Here is a 22,449-nt window from a genome sequence, read left to right on the forward strand (position 1 = left end):
AGGATTGGGTGATCTTTTATATTAATTGGTTTTGTCAAGTTTACAGAAATCTAATCAAGGGTATGAAACTACGAATTAACTAATGAAGTATATGAAGACAAGTTGCATTGTACTGCCCTGACAGCTAGGAGTAATCAGTAACCACTTCCTTCCTGGTTGGAGTATCTTTTTGCATTTGTGCAATGTCTTTTTGATTATTTTGTACCTAATTTATAATATTTAAATGTCTTTACTATGATAGATGTTTCTAGAGAGATTAAGGTACATTTATATTGTTGTTTTTTGTCTATATTGCTTCGAAGAGACATACTGATTGGAAAATATGTAGATATAGTTATTACTAATTGTATTTACCATGTTTTAAAATGCAATAAAAAATTTTGTAACATTCAGAATTATCTCTCGTTAAATCTAGTATTAAACACTATACATCAGTCAGAATCGACATCCGAAATCGAAAATTTAACAATAATTCCAAAAGTTTTCAAACTTCGGTCAAGTAAATGGTACATTAGGACGACAATAAATCTCATTTTGCAACCTTGTCCGCAGTCCGGAACATTGTTAAAATTATTTTTTGTTGTATGGTCGTGAAAAAAATTACAAAAGTTCTGCAAACTTGGGGAAGTTTTCGATATAATATTTCATATCACGTATTAAATTTGCAACCAATCTCAGTGTACGGAACATCTTTTAATATTGAATATTATTGTTTTTTTTTTATTCAACTGAATGAGGTTGCAAATTTGTAAATGCATCAGAATAGATGTTTTCGAAGTTTGCAACCAAGTTCCAAAACTTTCGTAATTATTCCGAGACCTTACTCGAAAAAAATAACCACGATTTAAAAATAATTATAAATAAACATGTTCCGGTCAACGAAAAATGTTGCAAATTTATACAACCGTTCGGTATGTAATTCCGGTATCTGTGTCAAGTTTGCAGAACTTTTGGAATTTTTTTCACGACCATACAGCAAAAAAATATTTAATTGCAATTTTAACAATGTTCCGGACTGTGGACAAGGTTGCAAATGAGATTTACTGTCGTCCCAATGAACCATTCACTTGACCGAAGTTTGAAAACTTTTGGAATTATTGATAAATTTTCGATTTCGAACGTCGATTCTGACAGATGTATAAGTAGAAAAGGTAACGATTGCTCGAAAGACAAGGATAAACTAGAGTAGTATACTGTACAAGTTAAAATAAATGTCTTTGTATTTCACAATACATGTCTAACTGAATTTATTATTTGTAATGCGAAGTATTTGCTATCACATCGTAGGTAAGTAATATGAAAGAGTAGATTATGAATGATGATTCGATAATTTCATAAAATACATTTGGGTAAATAAAACTTAATTAAAGGTACCACAACAGAATAAGAAAATAGTAAAAGGAAGCATGAAACAAAAATAAAACAAAACAAAATAAAAGCAATAAATTTATTTGCACTTAAAAGAAACATAAATTAGAAAAAAAACGAAATAAAATAACAGGAACAAAACTTCTTCCATTAAGAAAAAATTGAATCACTACAAAAATAAAATCGAGTGTCGTACAAAATAAACAAATTACAAAAAAAAAGTTCAAAAGAATAGAAATGACAATATTAACACACATGATCTTACAAAGAAAGAAATAAATAATAACAAAATATATTTCAACAAAGAAAAAACAAATCTTAAACGTAACGATTCCCCCTTGTGTTAATTCGATTCGCAAACTAACACATAAAAAGTTTCTGAGAAATTATTATAATACCTACATTTTACATAAATAACTGTACAAGCCGAAGAATAAATTAAAATAAGCAAACTTTAAATTAATGGAATGTATCGTGTTACACTAAACTAAATCTAGGAGAACAAAGATATAATATGTTTACTTCTGTACTGGTTAGAGGAGCACACCGTATTTTTGTACAATTTCGATTTGTCGCAGTCAAATAACAAATTGTACCTATTATTTCGCTGTTTACAAACGCTTGGCATTTTGTACTATGTCGAGAATTCGTAATCAGAAGTTTTGTTTGGATAAGGGGATGGGTTAAGTTAGATTGTGTTTTTTTAACTACGCAGTAATAGGAGCCCCGCGAAGTGGGGCTCCGTCGGCTCGCGACCGTCTTTTTGTAGAATTTTTGAAAAAGTAAATCCTCAGCATTTTACAAAATGCCGAGCATTTGTAAACGGCGAAATAATACAATTTGCCTGCGACAGATACACTAGGTCTACGCTAGCACCAATTTTCTAATTAAAATCCAAATTCGATCTACCAAAACGTTTGACTAGGTTTATTTTTTCGTCGACGTGCCTTTTATATTTTACTACAGCGTTCTCCAGAGGTGTAGTTGAAAAGTTTTACAAATAGCCGTTAGAGCGTCTTAAACTAATTCAATCAATCTATTTCAATCACAAGACAGAATAATCTTATCACTGAAGAAAGAAAAGAGCATAATCAACCTCCTCTCTCATGAACGCTGCGTAAACCAAATGAAAAATTCCAGAACGTTCTAGAACTAAACAATGATGACGAGCTCTGAGGAGACTTGTGATCTGTGTAGCTAAGTACAATCCTTGCGTCCAAAATTCGAGAACGTTCTAGAATTCAATAATCGTCGTCGTCGTCGTCGTCGTCATTACCAATTTACTAGTTTACTACAACCAACTCGTCATAAATTCCAGAATGTTCTATTTTCAAAAATTTCCAAAATATTCTAGACGCCAGTTTGGAAAAGGTCATTCTAGAACGTTCTAGAACTACACAATGATGCCGTTACCAACGTCACTGCGGCAGGTGCATCTAACTAAAGTACGCAACGATAGTTCCAGAACGTTCCAATACGACACTGCAGACAACATTGGAGAACGTGCGGCTTGCTTTAATTCGCGCGTCGAACATTCTAGAACGTTCTAGAACTACACAATGATGCCGTTACCGACCTCCTTGGAGAACGTGACCTGCGGCAGGTGCAGCTTGCGCCTGTCGAGCGACTGGCTGGTGGAGGAGCAGGCGGTGGGCGCGCGGGCGGCGGGGGACGCGAGCGCGGCGCGGGGCGAGCGGGGAGGGGGCGTGTCCGTCTGTGGGGCGGGGTGCGCGGGGAGGGGCGTGTGCGGGGCGTGCGGGGGGAGGGGCGTGTGCGGCGGGGGGTGCGGGAGGGGGGGCTGTGCACGCCGCGCGCCCACGCCGTTCTGGGGGACGCGGCGGAATGTCTCTATGTTGAGGGTTTGGCCCGCTGATCTGTGGAGGAAGAAGTGGTTAGTAAGTGTCTGTGGTAAGAGGTGATGGTTTGGTCTCAATAAATATATGTTCGGTCTTTTAAGCTGATTTATTTGGTAAGCTGATGGTTATTTAGGACAGTTTCACACCTCAGATGTGACTTTACCATCCGTAGATAAGTGTCAAAACTTAGTTGTATATTTCCATCAGCTAATATTATTATTAGTCAGATGAAGACAGGACGATTAAAGAAATCATCTAAAAATATCTAGTCTGTTTTTCACAACACCTCCAGATCTTTTTGCTCTTTTGAAGGCTCATGGACAAGGTGATCGCTCGCTACCGGGCGACCCACCAGTTCGTTTGTCCGCTTTTTTATAAAAAAAGATCTCAAAACGAATCATTTTCGTACACCTATACTTCGTACACCTATACTCACTTGACAAGCCCCCGGACCTCCTCCTCACTGGCTGTGACCACATTCTTGTTCCCCACGAACACGATATAGTCCCCAGCCCGCAGGCCCGCGCGCTCCGCAGCCCCACCCGCAGCTACACGCTCTATGCGCGGTGGACGGGTCCATACTACTGTGAAACCGAAGCCTCCGCCTGTGCCGCGGACTAGTCTGTAATAAATAATTGTTGGTTAAAGAGGTGTTTGATTTGTCCTTATAAATAACCTTTATCTTAAACCCAGATAAAAAAGTAACCCTTATGCCCATATCTTATAACATAATCCCAGATAAAAAAAATTACCCATATCTTCTACCCAAATTTCATGTAGACCAGCTGTTGTTATTACATGAAGGCGTAACATACATTCATTTTTTCTTTTATTGCTTAAATTTTTAGTACAATAGGATGATCATAAGTTGGATAAGTTGTCTAATCTTTATATGTCAAATACGTTTATTAGGGTATATAAATCATTTCGAAAAGTTTAATGTTTGTAGACGCTTGAGTAGAAATTTATATTTCATTCAAAAATTGATATTAACAACTCAATCAATCTCTACCATCTATAAAAACACTCACTTTCTAGTAATCGTAAACGGTGTCCTCCCATTCCTCTGTGCCCGTCTCGGCGCGGTCGGATCCTCCGGCGGGTCGAGTTCCAAATATCGTAAGAAGAGATTCTCATCAGCTTCTTTTTGTAATGCTGCGTTGACTTGCGCTTGACTAGCTGTAGGGCCGTTTGTTGCGACATCTGTAAGGTTATTTTTATAATGTAAAAGGTAATGATTATAGGATAATGATGAATTATGCTATAGGGAAAAAGTTATAACGTAATATGCTGTTCACTTTTCAGAATGTTACAGTTTGCTTAAATTTGATAAGATGTATGTGTCTGATTAATTCTGCTGACAGATAGACAGTTAAAACAAAGAAAATATTTTTATAAAACTTCTCTTGATGAAAGTACTTTCCCAAAGGTCAAGGATATATAAATTATACTTATTCCCACTGCTTTAAACTATTCCGATTAAACTATCCAACCCAAGCAATAACTCGTAATAATTTTGCTAATTAATCAACTGGTCACTTTAAAATATCGTCTATTCATATCAATCATCACCTTTTTCATTGTTCTCTTTAGTTCCATCATTGGTGCTGGTCTCCGTGTTATCCGTGGCCATGGTTCGTCGATCCTCAGTCACGCGGCACGCGTCGAGCGTCTGGCGGCCGGTCGCCTGTTGCAAGAAGTACGTGCCGGATATGTCGCTCTTAATAGCATCTTTTAGCGGGAACGAGACGCATCCTAGAAACTCGCTCCTCCTGTAACAAGGAGATTTGGATTTAGGTCAGGTTGAATTATTCATAGCGATGAACACCTTTGTTTCAGGTAAAACATAGATGGTTAGGGTGGTCTATGAATTTGGGTCAGAGATTCCCCAATTCTGGGCTAGTTGCATTGAATATAATACAAAGTGTAATCGGTAAGATAGTTTATTCAAAAAAAAAAAAGAGACAAGTAAGCGATGGTTTGGAACACAAGACATTGACATTAAATTCGATGTTTAAAAAAAAAGGATGGCACAGTTAGCATTTGGTTAGCACATTATTTTCTAAAAAGATGATAAGATGACACAAATTTCAAAGTAACGAAGTGCCACTCCGAACAACCCATAGCATTAAGAAGGTAAAAATTTCACTATTCATTTAAAATATGAATGAATTTGTAATAGTCATGATGATTGGACTAATTTATTCCTCATACATTAAGTTAATGCACCGTGACAAGGTTTTCTGGTCCACTTACAATGACACCTTAATATGTAGGTTTTTGGGCTTACGTTGTTTGCGATTTCACTCTATTATTTTCAATCTTCATTATGTTACTATTATCTAAGAAAATATTAAGTTTGGTTAAATTGATGTTATATGCCAGTCAGTATGTTCTTGAACTTCACAGAATGTGATGAAATTTGCTAAATGAAACATGATTAAGCTATATTTCTTCTTTTTTATTTAGTTGCAGTAGATACTCGTATATTCACACGGTTAGATCTTATATTTTATTCATAAACTCAGCTTATGCTGCTCAGCCTGAAAATTTTATTATAATTCTTTTGTATTTCATAGGCTAGCAACAATTTTAATCAATATCATAGTCCAGGTGAATTAATTATTCAAAGTCTTTGACCTCATCGCAGACTAACGCTGTTTCCCACAAGTCTAGCTTATAAAAACCTCGCATGCCTGAATAGTTCAACAGGCGAGGGGAAAGTTTCTACGACCTTGCTGGGTTAATCCAATAATTACATACTTTTCAAGGACATTTGTCCACTCATGTATTTCTTATGTAACTTCTTCTTTCCAGTCTAGCAAGTCGTTAAAATAGATGTCTATCTTCAATTTGGATTATTTGGCATGTTTCCTTTTAAAAAGCAAAGTGCCAGTTAACTTTGTCAAAGTTCGCTCATACAAGTCAATTACATAACTCTTAACTCATTCATGTATTCTGTCCCCATCCATATACAGACTGGTTATTTCATTAGTGCTCTGGTTCGTTATGACTACATTTAGACCATAATAGTCTAATTTCCTTTCTGTTATGTCTTATTTGGATCGATAGTGCGATTACTTTATCAGTACTAGTCAATTATTTTGCAGTATCGTTTATTTATTCACCTTTTATATAGCAGAAACCTTTTCTGTCATATTTTTGTTGGTCATCAGTTTTATAATTAATACGTAAACACAGGGACGTAAAAGCAATGCGTTAAAAATAAATTTGCTCCAATTTTCCTTACATACAACATAGATATTCGCTTACAGTAACATTTATCACAACACTCATCTATAGGTTCGTGCTTTTCCTAATCACATAAGCTTCTAATCATGCAAGGGCTGCCAGAAAGCCTTTCTCCCTCTCACACGTAGTGCATCCATGCCAACTAGAGTGACAGGGGGACACCAAGAGGACCAACTTACGGAGATTGTTGTCACTCTTCCTCTAAAATAGGTGGGCTGTGAGTCGCTTCCGATTTCGTATCGAGAAGGTCAGCCGGGAGACTGTTTTTTCTAACTCTACTTTCAGGTGGATCCCATTCTGGCAAACTATTCTTTCTGGAAAGGAAGTTTCTACTGGCGTGCTGGTGGGAGCAATGCTGGCGAGGTTGTACCTCCTCACGACGCGGGTGACTCAATCCGGCCACCGTTTGAGAGATGAAAGACATGGTTCTTGTTTATATGAGCGGGTCTGAACTGAAATGGTGATGGCATTTGAGAGCAATATTTAATTGATTAAAGTTAATTGAAGTATACCACTTAGTAAACGAATATATGCAGTTTGCGCGGAAACGTGTAGTTAAAGTAATTATGATGTAATTATTCCGTATTGGGGAATTAAATTTAGTAGTTCTATTTACCACACTTATTCAACATATTTTCCACGAGTTAATTTAAGAATGTTACGAAAACCAGTAAAATTTTTTCGTTCGTTACCGAATAAATAATGAAAAAATAAAGGAACTAAGCAGCTGTATCGTTTGACATTTAACTACGAATGTAAAATCTACTTTTAAAGGGCAAAAGAAAAATAACGAATATATCTATCATTTTATAGTAATCAAGAGTTAAACGACCAAATAGCTGTTAGACACGCGAACATAAGAAATTGCCCCTTCATTACTTATGAGGGGTTTCCTTTCAAGTGGAAATTAAACTTCTTTTACAAAGTTTACCTATTTCAAGTTTTTCTGGACAATTTCCTATAACAATTTTGATTACGCCATTGTAAATGGTTGGCTATTTAGATTGTTAAAGGAACGATTGAGATTAATAGCTTACTTTTTTATGAATGTTTTTAGAAATGGATACTTTAAAATATTTTATTGGTAGATTGCGTTTTGGATGTACTTAGACAATAATATTCAAGCTCTAATCTAGGTTCTGTGAAGGAAAAGTCAAAAGCTTTATATATTTCTGCATTATGAAGCAGACACATTTCACATACATGTTTCCCTGATCGGGTTTGTTTATGAACAGGTAGATCATCAGCCTTCTATATTTTCCAGGCTTAGATGTTTTTATATAGTATATCTGTTCTAGAAAGGAAACCTGGGTAATTTTCATTGAAAACTTGGCATAACTGGGTTATGGCATCACAAATCACACTCGATAAAGTCGTGTTCCTAATACGTAAATACAGTCTGCAAATAATTCCAAGTACAGTCTGGTCAAGGACGCTTTATTATGGCCTGAATGAAATGGACTCTAATATTACAAAGTTTCTATAGGTTTTATCACAATATCTAATGCATTACACATAGCTAAAATGGTATAATATCATCTTACAATAAGAATCAGTGATTCAGAAGGATCATAACGAGGTTTATTTAAGTCAATGCATTTTTAAACAATTGAAAGGTATAGTTAGAGTAAAAAAAAAAAAAAATATATAAATTCAAGAAGAGGTCGTGTTCCATCGTTACAATATTGTATTCACTGAAAAGTGCTTCATATTGGTTGAGATGGTTGTTAAATCATCTCAATAGATGGCGCGCGGTGTGTCCCTTAAGACACATAAAACTGAAAGGTATAGTTACTAAAAAAAGGTACTTTATATTACTAACCGAAGATCAAATGTATAATAAATGTTAAGGCCTGGCCAGGAGAAGGTTCAAAAGGTAAGTTTCATTGACCATTATGAATAAGATATAAAATACAAGTCCTACAGCATGATATCACAGAGATGAACTTAAAAACGAAAGTAGTCCGAGAACCAAGTAGTCCAGTTTATTATTTTCTTTTGAACCAAGTAAATGATGTCTTAAATAAGAAAGGAGATGGCAACTTGCCAAAAAACTTCGGCTTTACAAACACTTCCTTATTCACTTTTTATAGGCTGTATTGTGTGCAATAAATGTCTTTTACAATCACAGGCATAAAATTTATACAACTGTAACATCGAGTGTTTAGATAACGTTAGTTTTTATTAAGAAAAGTACAACAAAATACGATATTATTATCCTATAAAAAGGCCATAAAACGGGAGAGAATCTCATATATACAAAAATATTAATTGTAAAGTGTAGTTTTCCTTTAAACAAAGCTAACATATCTGTCGCCTCTCACACGTGAGTTACAAAAGAACATCGCTACAAAGAGTTACAGAAAACAAAAAAAAAACTCGGCTAGCAATTCAAGATCATCTCATGACGTAAGGGCTCAGAGTTAAGGACATGCCCCACTTCAGAAAGAGTAATTAGGCAACTGGGACGCGGCTAATGAAACAAGATACTGAAACGGTTTGAATTCGCAAACATTCTTGAATATTGGCGCGAATGTTGCATTGTTCTTCTATTGTCACAGATAATTAAGCTTTCCATTCGGTTTTCTTTTTTTTCGTTTTTCAGCTGTAGATTAAGCATTATACATAATGTATTGGTATGTATTTACTAAGAAATGATCTTCTTGCTTTTATTGAAGTGAAACTTCTTTATATGTGCGTTGAGGACAAAATTTCAAGGTCGCGTCATGGCAACACCGTCACGTCATAGAGTAAGGCGACGATTTTAGCATCTTTGAATCTTGAGAAAGAAGTATCATTTCTGGCACGTTTGCTCGACACACTTTTTCTTTTTGTTTTTTTATTTATTAATAGCTGATAAATATGTATTAAATATTATGAAAGTTAGCTATTTTTATAATAATTATGATTCCATTCTATTTACGAAATATTGAAAAGCTTTAAATTATGGTTAAGAAGTAATATCTTATTAAACAAGCACGCTAAATTAACCAAGTTTCTGCGCGAGAAATTAAAAGTCAAAGGGTGATACTGAAGGTGACCGCATAAAATTACTGAAAATATAACACAAATTTAATGTCAAAAGGTTAGTTGAGTTAAATGTTTTGATAAGGGTTTATTGTTAAGTTGTCCAAGATATTAAATGGACTATAATCTGATAATCTGCGAATTCATGAGAATAACTTTTCTAGTACCTAAAAAAATTAAGTAGGAACAAATTTTGATGAGAGAAAGTAAGAATTCCAAAAATATAATATATTTCAATACAAGATGTTTAACTTATTGATTAGTAGTAGTTAGATATAAGTTACATATTATGTAATATTGACTTGATTTTAAAAGAGCAAATATGGAGTTTCTTGCCGATTCTTCTCCATAGATACTGCTTTCCGAATCGGTGGTAAATGTTAAAAATACTTATGTAATGACGATTCGAAAGTGCTACTAATAGTAGCCTAAAGCGCGTCACACACGGTGAAGATACTATAATATTTTATGTTAAGATTCTCTAATATAAAACGTTTTAGTATCTTAAGGTATCCGGTATCAGCGTTCTGACCATCATTTTTCTTTTAGTCATTGCGTACTAAGTCCCCTGTAGAACCGCCATCCTGTTACAAATGACCCACAAAATTTCGGGTTTGATAAACACGAACTTTTGGAACTGATTGAAGATAAAAATAAAATAAATAAATTTATAATCCAATTCTTGTCATATTATATGTTACATCCAAACTAACCCAAGATTAAGAACCCGACATCATTAATTATCGAGTGTGGGAATAATCGGATTGTTATGGCACACGACTTCCGTCCAACATCCTTATATGTAAATACCCGTAAATAATCGAGATAATTGAAAAGCACCGTTACAATGTTAGGAGTCGATACAAAAACACATCCTGGAGCGACCACCACTTTACGGCCGGATAACCAAGTGACTTACATTACGGATACCCATTACCTAACTAGAGCGTACGGATTAGCATACCGGCATATAATTGAGAATCTAGAAATACTTTTTTAATTATAGTAATAGGCAGTTAATCATAGCGATGAAACTGGAAGGGCCAGTTTCACGTATCGCTGATTATGTCAATGATAGCCTATTTAAAACTGTTAAAGTATCACTTTTTCATGTAAATGTTCATACGCTATTTGTCATGTTAACTGGAAGATAAGCCTAAGAGAATAAATGCAGAAGTAGTAAAGCTTTTCATACTTTAAAGTACATTTTAAATTCATTATCATACTCTATTCTGAGTGTGGTTTGAGCTGACGTCATTCAACGTAATAGCGAGAAATGTTGGCTTTGAAGTGAAAAGGTTAGATAGCTAGATTATTACGTATTTGATGATAAGATTTAGTTTTTATATTTTTCAATAAGATGGAAAAGTTAAAGAATTCAGAATTCTAATTAAAAAATATTATGAAGAAATTGAAAAGATGAGGCTATAACAAGGTTATGGAGTTTCAGTAATTTAATATTTCTGAGTTTGTGTAAAAATGTAAACCCTTGAAGTTATTAAAAAATCTTTGGAAAATGTTCTTTCGAAAGAAAAACATCAAAGATGGTTCGGACTTCGGATATAATGCTATTTCAAAAGAAAACAAAGAGTCTTAACAATAAGGTCAAAACACAGAATGAGTGCGCTATTATTTATTCTATAGAGAATATCGTTAATGATGATGCAAAAACGATGATTTAGAAGTACAGGCTAATTATAGAATGAAGCAATTTGCAAGGCCATAGCATATCTCGATGGGGAACCGCGCCCTTGTCTAGCTTTTTGACCTAAGTATACTGATTAGGAGTGTCATTACAATGGACTGGAAGGCGGCTTGACCTTAATATGGATGATTCTAGAATATCTTGACATGAATCTTCTTGATTTAATTCAGATGTTATCTTTTTCTGAAACTGAATAAAGCTTAAAGAAAGCTCTTGAATATTGGAGATTTGCGTTAATTGAAAAATTTATTTAAAAATGCGTTTAACAGTTTTAATACGCTAATGCTAAAGTTACATTTTCATTAACTTGCGCGTTTAGTCCTTACGTATGAAATAATATGAAATTAAGATGATCATAAAATCAAGTAATTAATAATTTCTACATGCGCCATGATTACCAATATTACAAATGTCCCAATTTCAATTACTAGACAGACTAAAGAAGCAACAATGTAGCTAAGCCCTTTCTGAAAGACCACAAGAACGTAGTTTTATGGTCCCATTACTGTTTAGGGTGGCACGTACCTCGTAAACTGTGTCTACTGTTTACCGAATTACTCCTTGTAATGCCATTTTTATGTAGCAATGGTCAGACGACCTTGTACTGAAGAATAAGTCAAATGGATTACTTGTAGAACTTAATGGTATTGAAGATAAGAAACTTTAGAGTTTAGAATAGTTTATAGATGAGAAAGGACTGATTGTTTGTGAGGAATCGAGATTATTGGAGCGTGAAATGTTTCAAGCTCTTAGAGAAGTTGGTCTTTGAAGATATAATGGTAGGAATTAGTAGCAGAGAAATTCTTCCATTCAACAAATCTTCTTATTATAGAGGTAATAATACTGTTTTAATATACTAAAAGCTCCCATCTATCAAAAATACGAAAATAAAAAAAATGCGGAAACTATAGATGTTAAACCTTTTCTTGGACCTTTTTTTTAACCTTTCTTACACTTTCTTAACATTTCCTTGCCAGAGGATAAACCATGATAAATTATAGTTAGGTTAAGAGATTTACTGAACAAAAACTACCAAGTTATTGCATAATGAACTCTATCACACAGTGAAAAACAATTCATATTCTAATACTCCAAATAAATTTATAGTTAAATAATTTAATGTGACAGTAAACTGTAGATAGCAAACCACAATATATTAAATACTTGAACTACCAATTACTTTGTGTAAACTAATTACCTTCACTAAAGGTATTTTCTTACCTATTGTAAATATCGCAGAATATTACTCAGAGTATATATTATGAATTAGTACTGTAAACTCGGTAGATTCAAGGGTTATTAAGCTTAGGGATGATGTTGGTCTAATTATTAATAACGTTTTAATTACAGTAGGGCGGAAACTAGACTGAATGCTCTTTTGAATCTCTCGGGCTTATCTGCTAGGATGTGAAGTACTTTAAAATATGATGAACGCATAAATATGTGGCTTAAAATTAAAGTGTCTGAATTACCAAACCCAGTAATAGTAGTAATCTAAATTTTAATGATTGCATATGTTTTGCTAAATTGTGTACCCAATCTCATTAAATTACAAGTATCTTTATGATAATCGTGATCACTTCTTCTGTGATTACTTTTATGGCATTTACCTATTAAGCCAAAGGAAGACGGTGCTTATTTTGAACACAAGCGTTATTGTCTCTAAATATGACTGAAGATCGATAAAAATAAGCGTGCCTACGCATTCATTTCGAAAGCTGGCTGAGAAACAAAAAGGGTTTTAATTGGTACCTCATTAGAGTAGCAATTAGAACTGCAGTCGCATTGAATGAAGGCTTTTGTTGTATTTCTGCTAAAATACTTTTTATTTTCGTGGCTAAGAGGTTTCGATGTTCTGGCCGATCGCCAGGTTATAGAGATCACTAGGTTTTACGAACTTTGCAATTATCGTTTTTCTTGAGTTGGGAGTTATTAGGTTATTTGGTAATAGACGCTTGAACCGAGCTTTATATGTATTTTTAAATAACTAAGAAATATGGCCAAGGAAAGAATATACACGTAGAGATACATGTCCTTGAGGAATCATTAATGAAATGGAGAAAATCGATGAGTTACGATATGAAAGGTAAAAGGAGTCGAACCTTAGATACCTTTTCATATCTAGGTACAGATCGACAAAGGAAAATGTAATTTTATGAAGGAATTAACAGGAAATATAGAATTATTACTATTGATATGGAGAAGTAGAAGCCTTTCTATTTGTAAAAAAAAATTGTGTTCTGTTAACGAATCGTGAAATAAGAGACCGCCATAACTCCGCTTGAATAAGAACACTCCCTTACCGACAAATGATTTGATAATTTTATTCTGGCAAACCACTTTATGAATACAATTAGTAATTTATGTATTCATCTATGTAATTAACGTGGTATTGTTTGCAATGCGTTGGTAATTAACTAAATTAACGATGCTAGAGCTTTCATTATGATTTACATTGTTTTAACGAGGATTTTGAATTCCATATAGTTTTGATGTCGTTTATTATTTAAATCCTATGGGTTTAGCATATATTATATTACTGTTATTACAAAAAAGTCACATTTTGGTAACGTGCTCCTCGTGACACACGAAAAGTCAAAATCCAAAATGTATCTTGAAAAATTCACACAACAAGCGGTGTTGTAAGCTCTAGGTGCGTTACTTACGTGCTATCGATATAAATCCTCAATCCACACACTATCACAAGCACTGTACACTTTGCGTATTTCGCAAGAGGCGGGTGTAGGGTGGACTTGTCTATGCCGACTGGCGGGGTTACGCTAGCGGCTAGAGGATCGATCGTTGTGCGCAACCACTGATGCGCATTGTACCCTCTATCTTATGTATGAATATCCTGCTATTATAGTGCTTAATTCGTCTTTGAGATTGCACAAGAGTGGACGTGTGACGTAGTATAGTTGAGAAAGCTCCAGAATGTTGGTTGGCTAGTTTGGACAGGATATCATACGTAATGATAGATTTTTTAAGTTGATGGTACTTGCATTTGATTCCTTTACTTAAAATGAGACGTGCAATATGAATTACTATCCAAATACACATAACATGTTCATATTTCAGAAATAACATTTTCCTTATCACTAGTCACTATCATCACTACATAGTATAAAACAAAGTCGCTTTCTCTGTCCCTATGTCCCTTTGTATGCTTAAATCTTTAAAGCTACGCAACGGATTTTGATGCGGTTTTTTTTAATAGATAGAGTGATTCAAGAGGAAGGTTTTAGTATATATAATTTATTAGGTTTTAGACAAAGCGGGCGAAGCCGCGGGCGGTAATCTAATACTAACTATAATAAAATTTATTTTGACCACAATTATGTCTCATTTCACACATAAATGTAACAGATAACGCAAATAAATAGTTGACCTGAATTTTTAAATGCATTATGCACTTAGAGGTTTAAAAATATATATTTGTTCGGATAAGCTCGATTGCACACGACGCAGCTTCTTGAATGATCGAGTTTGGAGTGAATCGCTTGCCAAAAATCTTACGTTTGTTGATACTGAAATAAACTTAGGTACTATATTATTTATGTAAAATATAAATTCTAATAATGATGCCATTAATTATTAAAGCTTAAAACACCTGATTTTCAGCTTAAAATATTGGGTATTTCTTTTTCCTGTTTAAAGTTTAGGCTGATTTGTAATTCATGATATAATTATGAACTCTTTTTCTGGAATACAACTTTTACTGCAACAAGTAGACATTCTACTCATAAATTATGGATTACATGGTATAATCATAAGCAATAATGATCCGTTAAATTAAACGCAATCACGATGTTAAGAAACGTTACTGTGTTAAAGCTTCTTCAATTACGTGTTTGTCTTGTGAAACTAACCTGTATTTTTTGTCTCGATGCCAAACAGAAATATGGAGCATTTGGTGGTCGTATACAGCAGAAGGGAGGGGCAGCTTCAAGTGCCTCTGGAACTCCGGTTCCCTCTTGCCATAGAGGACGGAGGTACGTTGAAATATAGACCTCTGAGAGGGAAGAGATTGAGCCTCTGTCACACCGCTGATCACGACCTGAACACGAGTGTACTGTGTTTGAAATGTGTCAAGATTTTAAGTTTGTGGAGCGGTGTAAGCACCATCCAAAAGTTTTAAAAATATACACATTAATGTAATTGAATAAACACAATGCAATGACAGTTATTTAACAAAATGGAAAGGCTTTTAATGAATGCAAGAGTTAATGAAGATGTTTGCATAATATTTGAAAACTGCAGCTTTAATTCTATTTCAAAAGCTTTCAATTTATCTCTGCTTGTGTAATTCATAAAATTTTTGTTTAAATAAGTAATTAAAGAACAGTATTTAGGTCACAGTTTCGTTTACAACTAAACCGAAAAGCTAATATAAAACCATACGAAATAAAAGTAATAAAATTACTTGCGGCAATAAAATCATAAAATAAATGATCCATTTAAACGTTTGATGCTACGCATTCAATTTTTTTTATTTAACACGCGCGAGGTTAGAAATATATGATTCTAAATAGACATTTAGAACAAAGGTCAATTTTAATAAGCAATATCAGAATGCCAACTGAAGATTATTGTTAAAGAAAATAATAAAGTTTACTTTATGAAACATCTGTTATTTACAATTAAATGAAAAGTACAATATTAAAGTTTGGAAGCACATAAATTTAATAATAAGTACCTTAGCGTAAGCGTTGATGTCGTCCACTTTCCCCGATGATCGCTGTAAATCTCGACATCGGATAACTGCAAAAACAACATTAATTACAATAAAATTTGCTTATATTTTCAGAATAAATATAAATTACTAAAAGGGGCCGATAGTCACCACTCACCGTGCACGTCTATTACTTCATTTCTAGTTATAATTTCCAAGTCAATAGTTCCTTTGAGAGCTTGAAATCTATCTGCGCTTCGTTCCAATCGATTGCTGGCTATACTACCCCGTTTTTCCTCACTACTACTTATACTATTTTCTTCAGGAGAGTACGTGAGACATCTTCTTGACGACCTATGTTCAATTACGGGTGTAGCTATGTCATTTGGTAGCATATCTTCATATAACTTGCTAGTTTTATGCGCTCTTTCTTCACTAAGAATGTTGCTCGTTCGTTTTAAATTCGGGATTGGCGTAATGGGACTAGGTATGCCGTTTTCATGGTTCAAAGTAAATAGTTCCTTTGATCTTATGTTTTGTATTGGCTTGCAAGGTTTCAGACTGCTGTGTGATACACATGATGCTAAGGAAGTATTGGGTAATTCTAAAGGTACTTCGTTGTTGTGAGAATCATTGGCAGGCTCACAAGGAAACTTATCCGGTGACGCAGATACAGGACTCGGTAGTCCCATATCTTGCGCGAGAATAAGTGACTTGGAATCTAATTGTTTTTGTTTAAACTGACTATCATTGCTCACTGTCGATTTCTTTCTGCGTATACATTTCTGTCTTCTTAATCTATTGTTTCCACATTCTTGTACAGCTAAATATAAATCTGGCGTGGATTCTGATGACATGTTTTCTAAATTCTGTGTTTCGCTTGCACAGGTCATCGATCTTGATCTCATTAACGACCTATTCAGACATTCTATATATCTTTGTTTAGTTTTAATGTCTGTATCTGGAGTTCTTACTTCCCGTTCATTGTAACCATCACCATCATCTAAAATAAAACCCCCAATAGGTACATTCTTTAATAGTTTCGTTGTATCTCTTTGAAACAATTTTTTGGTTGGTGTTGATTTTGGTGACACAGAATTTTCTCTAGAAATGTTAACGCATTTAGCTTCTTTTATTAAATTGCTTTTAATATTTGTTTGCGGATTAACAAAAAGGTCTTTCGATTCCGTCATTGGTGAAATATCTTCTTCTATATGGGGATTATGATGAGTTTGTTGAATTATTCTTCTTTTTGATTTTACTATCTTCGTACTTTTGATTATATCCTCAATCATTTTTTCCAGCGTAATATCTCCCATTTCAGTAGTTGAAACGGTAGATTCTGCGACACTATTTAAAGAATCTTTATCTAGTATGAATTTATTTTCCATTTCAGTGGAAATTTCTTCGTCTTTCAACGATATCGTGAAAGGGTTATCTACCTTTGGGAAATATTGTGTTACATCAGCCTTCGGACATTCTTCCCTTTGAGTTCTCGTATGTGTACTCATAGCACTAAATCGTAACGCAGCAAGTTTAATCGATAAAGGTGTTACTGATACTGGAGAGCAACCTTCTCTTACTAAAGAATGAACATCTCTTTTATCTATCGAAGGAGATTTAAAGGAACTTTCAAATTCATTCGATTTTTTTCTCGTCCTCTTCAGTGGTTTTATGTTTATCAAATCCTCTTCATTTTTATTAAAGTATAAGGGATTATCTGTAAACATTCGATGTCCAAAGATCGGTAAAGTCGATTTTTCTAATTTGCTATTATCAACTAAAGGTTTTTCTATACAATTGATGACTAAATCCTCATCATATTCGATTTCTGCAATATCTTCGTTTGCAGTTTTTGTAGTACATATTGGTTTGATATTACTGAGCGGTTTTGAAAAAGTAAAAGAACTCTTATTACTTCCCGTTGTCATACTCAACCTCTCAGATAAATCATTAAGTGATGGTTCAGATACACTATGACTAAGAGTTGAACCACTCAAGAGACTTCGGTCAACAGGTTTAATTCTTCTTTCAGATTTATATACGGCGCTATTTCTAGAAAAAACTTCATTGTTATTCGACGCAGTCATTTCTAATTTTCGTTTCTTTGCCTCACGAACTCTTCTACTGTAAGTAGGTGGAGTCGGTGGTAAGTCTGGTGGTATATCTTCCTTCTCATCGTAGTAAAATTTTCTCCGCTCAAAATTAGGTGTGACTGATGTAGGTGTAATATTACTTACATCTTTTAACGCATTATTATCCAGCTTCTTAACGAAGCCTTCTTTAAAATAATTTGGTGTATTTCCTATATAATTAATATTCTCTTTATCTACATTTTTTACATTAGATTTTCTATTAGCAGCACCTAAAGATCTTCTCTGATATCTGCTGGGTTTTTTGCTCTTTTTAACAGATTGTGCATCGAGAGATCTTCTTAACTTATCATCGTATGGTCGTCTATTAATATCTATTTCTTCGTGTTCATTTTCAGAATGAACTTGAATATCTTGATTTTTCTTTCCATAGACAGCCCACTTAAGCATTTTGAAACTGAAACAAAGAAAAAAAACATATTAATATCTCGGAATTATCTACGATATACGAGCAACAATGAGTTCAAACACTATAAATTTAATACACTTAACAAATGTTAACTATATCTCCACAGCAGTTTTAGTCATAAACAACAAAAAATATTATATCCTTCCTATATCCACGCAAATGTCTTGTTGATCTACTTTATTTCAAAGTTATTAAATAAAAAGCACAGTACACACAATTTCCGTGACAGATAAATGAACCCACCTTAACTACAAAGAGCGGCGGAACGGTAACATAACGAACAATTTTTTGTATCAAAACCGGTGGTAAGTAGCCTTTATATGCAATACTTTCTAAGGCAAGATTAAGATTGATTGATACTTCTTTTGTATCTTGCGCTTTATTTAGTACATGTTCCGATTTAAAATGAGCCAGTTACTATGCAGTTTAATTCTATAACACAGAATGGTTTACTTCACTTTAGAATCAAATGAATTTAAAACGCAAACTGAAATTGTGTTTCAACTAGACTTCTTTGAAAAGCGTGATTATATTATTGACATTTTTAACAACAGTTATCTAATATTCAACTTCTAAGTGTGATTTTGCGATTTTCATACATTTAATCAAAAAAGCAGGTAAATTTGAGCATCCATCATACTATATGACAAGCAGCTGATTTGTCACGATTCTTCTCTAACAGTTACTGGCTGGAATGTGCACATAGAACAATTTCACGGACATCACAATATGGCCGACGTCGTGATAGACTTGTAATTGACTATCTAGAATTATCCATGGTTATTTCATATTTGGATCGTGATCTATTTCCGAACGATAACAAATTGAATTAAAACGATGATGCGTTTAATGACTGAAATGGAAATCGGAGAATCTATTATTTCCAGAAAATTTTGTAGGTTAGAATAATACTTATTTAAAGCTAGAGCTCTTGTGAAAATAAACTCAAATTTTCGTAACAAAACAAATTACTACTTGCATCAACTAATTGAAAGACCTTGAAATATAATTACATAGCACATTCAGAGAATTATAAGGTCAATCATACGTCAATAAGCATCCTAATCGCAGTCTAATATGCTATTAAAATTCAATTCTTATGCAAACTCATTCCTCGGAGTTCCTTTTAAATGTGCCTTTGTTGGAATTTAAAAACGGCCGATTTCATCTCGGTTACGCTAAGGCAATAATTCATACTTCCCGCTGTACCAAATTGACTGTGTAATTAGAAACTTGGCGCGCTTTATACGGACCATAGTATGACAGACACATGCTGCGTTCCGAAACCAGTGTGTACACAAAACGACCCTGAAGAATTCGCGAACTAAATACAACACCGCAAAAACAGGGCGTACGACTGGATCCATTATCCTTCTCCCTTGCTTTCAAATTACAATTGAATTTAAGATTTCTCGCAGCATTTTTTAATATCGAATGCACGTCTCGACTCCCAAAACCTGGGGTCGGAGAACAAAAACGTCGCGAACATAGGTTACGGAATTGGATCGCGCAGTTCCTGAATGTATAATGGAATAAGGTCTAGATTGATCCCTGCAAATTTAGATTTGTACGGTCCGTGCGTCGCGACAACGACATTTCGTTCAATGTAAGGAAACAAGTTTCGGGTTCCATATTGGATACGAATGTCAATTTACAAAACCTATTTCTGGATAAACTAGTAAATGTATGCTTAATAGCTTTCGAAATAAGAGTGACACATACGGCTAAACAAAGAGGAGTGATGTCGGTATGAAAGGTACAACCGGCTTGTGCCAAAGCGAATATTTTTTCCATTGTGAAGAAACTTAATTGAAAGAAATGTTAGCTGATGGTTATCTAGACGAATTTCGAGTACATCTCGAGTGGGTTGATTACAGTAGGTAATGAAATATGCACGAAGTAGCGCTTTCAAAGAAATAATATATTATTAAATCAGCAACAATGTAAGAGACTATCCTTTGCGATGGGAGCTCTCGAGAAAATTGCGAGTGAATTTTTAATGATACTGCATTTACTGTTAGTAGAAAGCTTTGTGATATTTTTGTAAGTGATATGATCGAAGTTTTTATTTCAGCGCATAAACTCGTTTCATTGATGAACAAGGCGCCTTTCAGTAGTTACTTTATGATGTAGATAAAAATTTACCGTACTTTAAAATTAGTGCAAAGTGATTTGCATTTATTTGATGTAATAAATAATAATGTATAGACGTTAGGTACTTAGTAACACATTATTTTCATCATGCTCTATAATATTATCCATGTGTTTTTAACCGACTTCAAAAAAAGGAGGAGGTTATCAATTCGGCCGGTATGTTTTTTTTTCTTTTTTTTTATGTATGTACAGTGTACACCGATTACTCCGAGGTTTCTGAACCGATTTACGTGATTCTTTTTTGTTCGATGCGGGATGGTGTCGAATTGGTCCCATAAAATTTTTATTCGTATAGGCCCAGTAGTTTTTATTTTATGAGCATTTTTGTCTGTATTTGTAAATGTTGCAAGTGCAAGTTTGAAGTCGGTTTTTTTTAACGCAGTTATAACTTGTTGATTTTAATATATTTAGATGACTTAAAATATTATATTACCACAAATGCGTATGTTTTACTGTTTACTCACGAAAAAAAAATACCTACGTTTATTTCTTAAAAAAAATGAAGAACACTTTATCATATGCTTCACATTTAAAAGCGAACAGTTGTTAAAAGAAACACTATGCATGACTAGAAATTAGTTATTTATTGTAAAACAAACGTCGGTTTGAGGGCAGGTGGTTCATGAATAATTCAGTTGTGCCACCCCTATTCGGGGACACTTCTGTAAAATGGGAAAAATATGCATTGTTTATGCAGCCAAGTTGAGCGAACCCAGTCGTAATGATCTGAATTTTAATTTTTATTGGTATTTGTGTTTTTAAGCTATTGCATAGCTTCTATCGCGGGCCTTGAGCGCGGGGACCGAATCGAGAAATTCCGTAACGAAAAAACCACACGCTCCCCACTCCGATGGGCGGAGGTGTGGCTTGAAGGCATAGCATGCAATAGCTTTACCGCGGCAGTCCCCGAGTGCCACACGTCGTTTTTTGAGGATTTTTTTTTTAATTTTTCCGGGTGGGCAGTTTTTACATAAAACGGGGGTCAAAGATCTTTTGGCGGCAAAAACTTTTAGTACAATGCGCGTGATAACGTTGGTGTTCGTTGTGAGTTCAAAATCTATTTTTTTTATTTACGCATTTCGTCAATATAACTGCGCTATACAGAGAAACCTTTTTTCACGAAGTTTTAATCAATAGACACACTTTTTACTCGTTTATAAACTGTATAGTGTAAGTGTATAGGCACCTTTAAGAGAATGTTATAAAAATGTAAAAGTATGTACTAATTTTACGCGTAATTATTTTATACATATTCTAAAGTCGGTATTTTACTGATCTAGATACAAACTTGAGCTAGTGTTACTAAAACATACACTAGATTCGAACAGTAAAAGTAAATAAATGTGTAACACAAAGTTAGAGCAAAATAATATCTCATAAAATCTTTGAACGGATATTCGACTCTTGTACAGATTATTTTTTATTACTTTGCCGAGTTCGTGTGGGCGTGCAGTTTATGAAATGAATATTGAAATATATATACAGGATACATGATGAAATGTGTTTAGAGAATGATATTTATTAGCAGGTAATGGAATCTAGTCTAATATTTGATTTCTTAACACATGCGACGAACGTTTTCGATTCTGTTTAAAATAATATTGACGCATTATTAAATTAATTAATAATTTATTAAAAAGTATATTTCAAGTTTTCTTTGGTTTTACGCACGGTAAAGTTAAAAGCTCTATTTTCAGAACAAAAAAAAACCGCGTTTTAAACCCATTAAAATTTAAAAAATCTTTAATTCTTGTTTTCCAGGTGTAAATTTTGGTAAGGTCAACAACCTTCAGCTATTAACGTACTAACAATATGTTCGGATACTATCTCTGATCTATAATCTATGCCCATAT

General features: G+C 34.1%; 1 protein-coding gene across 1 annotated transcript in view; it reads right to left on the reverse strand.

Moving 5' to 3' along the window:
* Positions 1-22,449, reverse strand: part of LOC123704976 — a 49,253-nt gene that overhangs the window by 19,743 nt on the left and 7,061 nt on the right. Inside the window, exons 2-8 of the mRNA XM_045653501.1 lie at positions 16,059-18,430; positions 15,905-15,969; positions 15,078-15,265; positions 4,797-4,996; positions 4,256-4,427; positions 3,661-3,846; positions 2,945-3,242 (exon numbers count right to left, since the gene is read on the reverse strand). Of these exons, the coding sequence (XP_045509457.1) occupies positions 2,945-3,242; positions 3,661-3,846; positions 4,256-4,427; positions 4,797-4,996; positions 15,078-15,265; positions 15,905-15,969; positions 16,059-18,423 (3,474 nt within the window). The 5' untranslated portion in view covers positions 18,424-18,430. The remainder of the gene's footprint in view (positions 1-2,944; positions 3,243-3,660; positions 3,847-4,255; positions 4,428-4,796; positions 4,997-15,077; positions 15,266-15,904; positions 15,970-16,058; positions 18,431-22,449) is intronic.

This window comes from Colias croceus, chromosome 2, assembly GCF_905220415.1.
Source record: "Colias croceus chromosome 2, ilColCroc2.1".
NCBI classification, from domain to species: domain Eukaryota; kingdom Metazoa; phylum Arthropoda; class Insecta; order Lepidoptera; family Pieridae; genus Colias; species Colias croceus.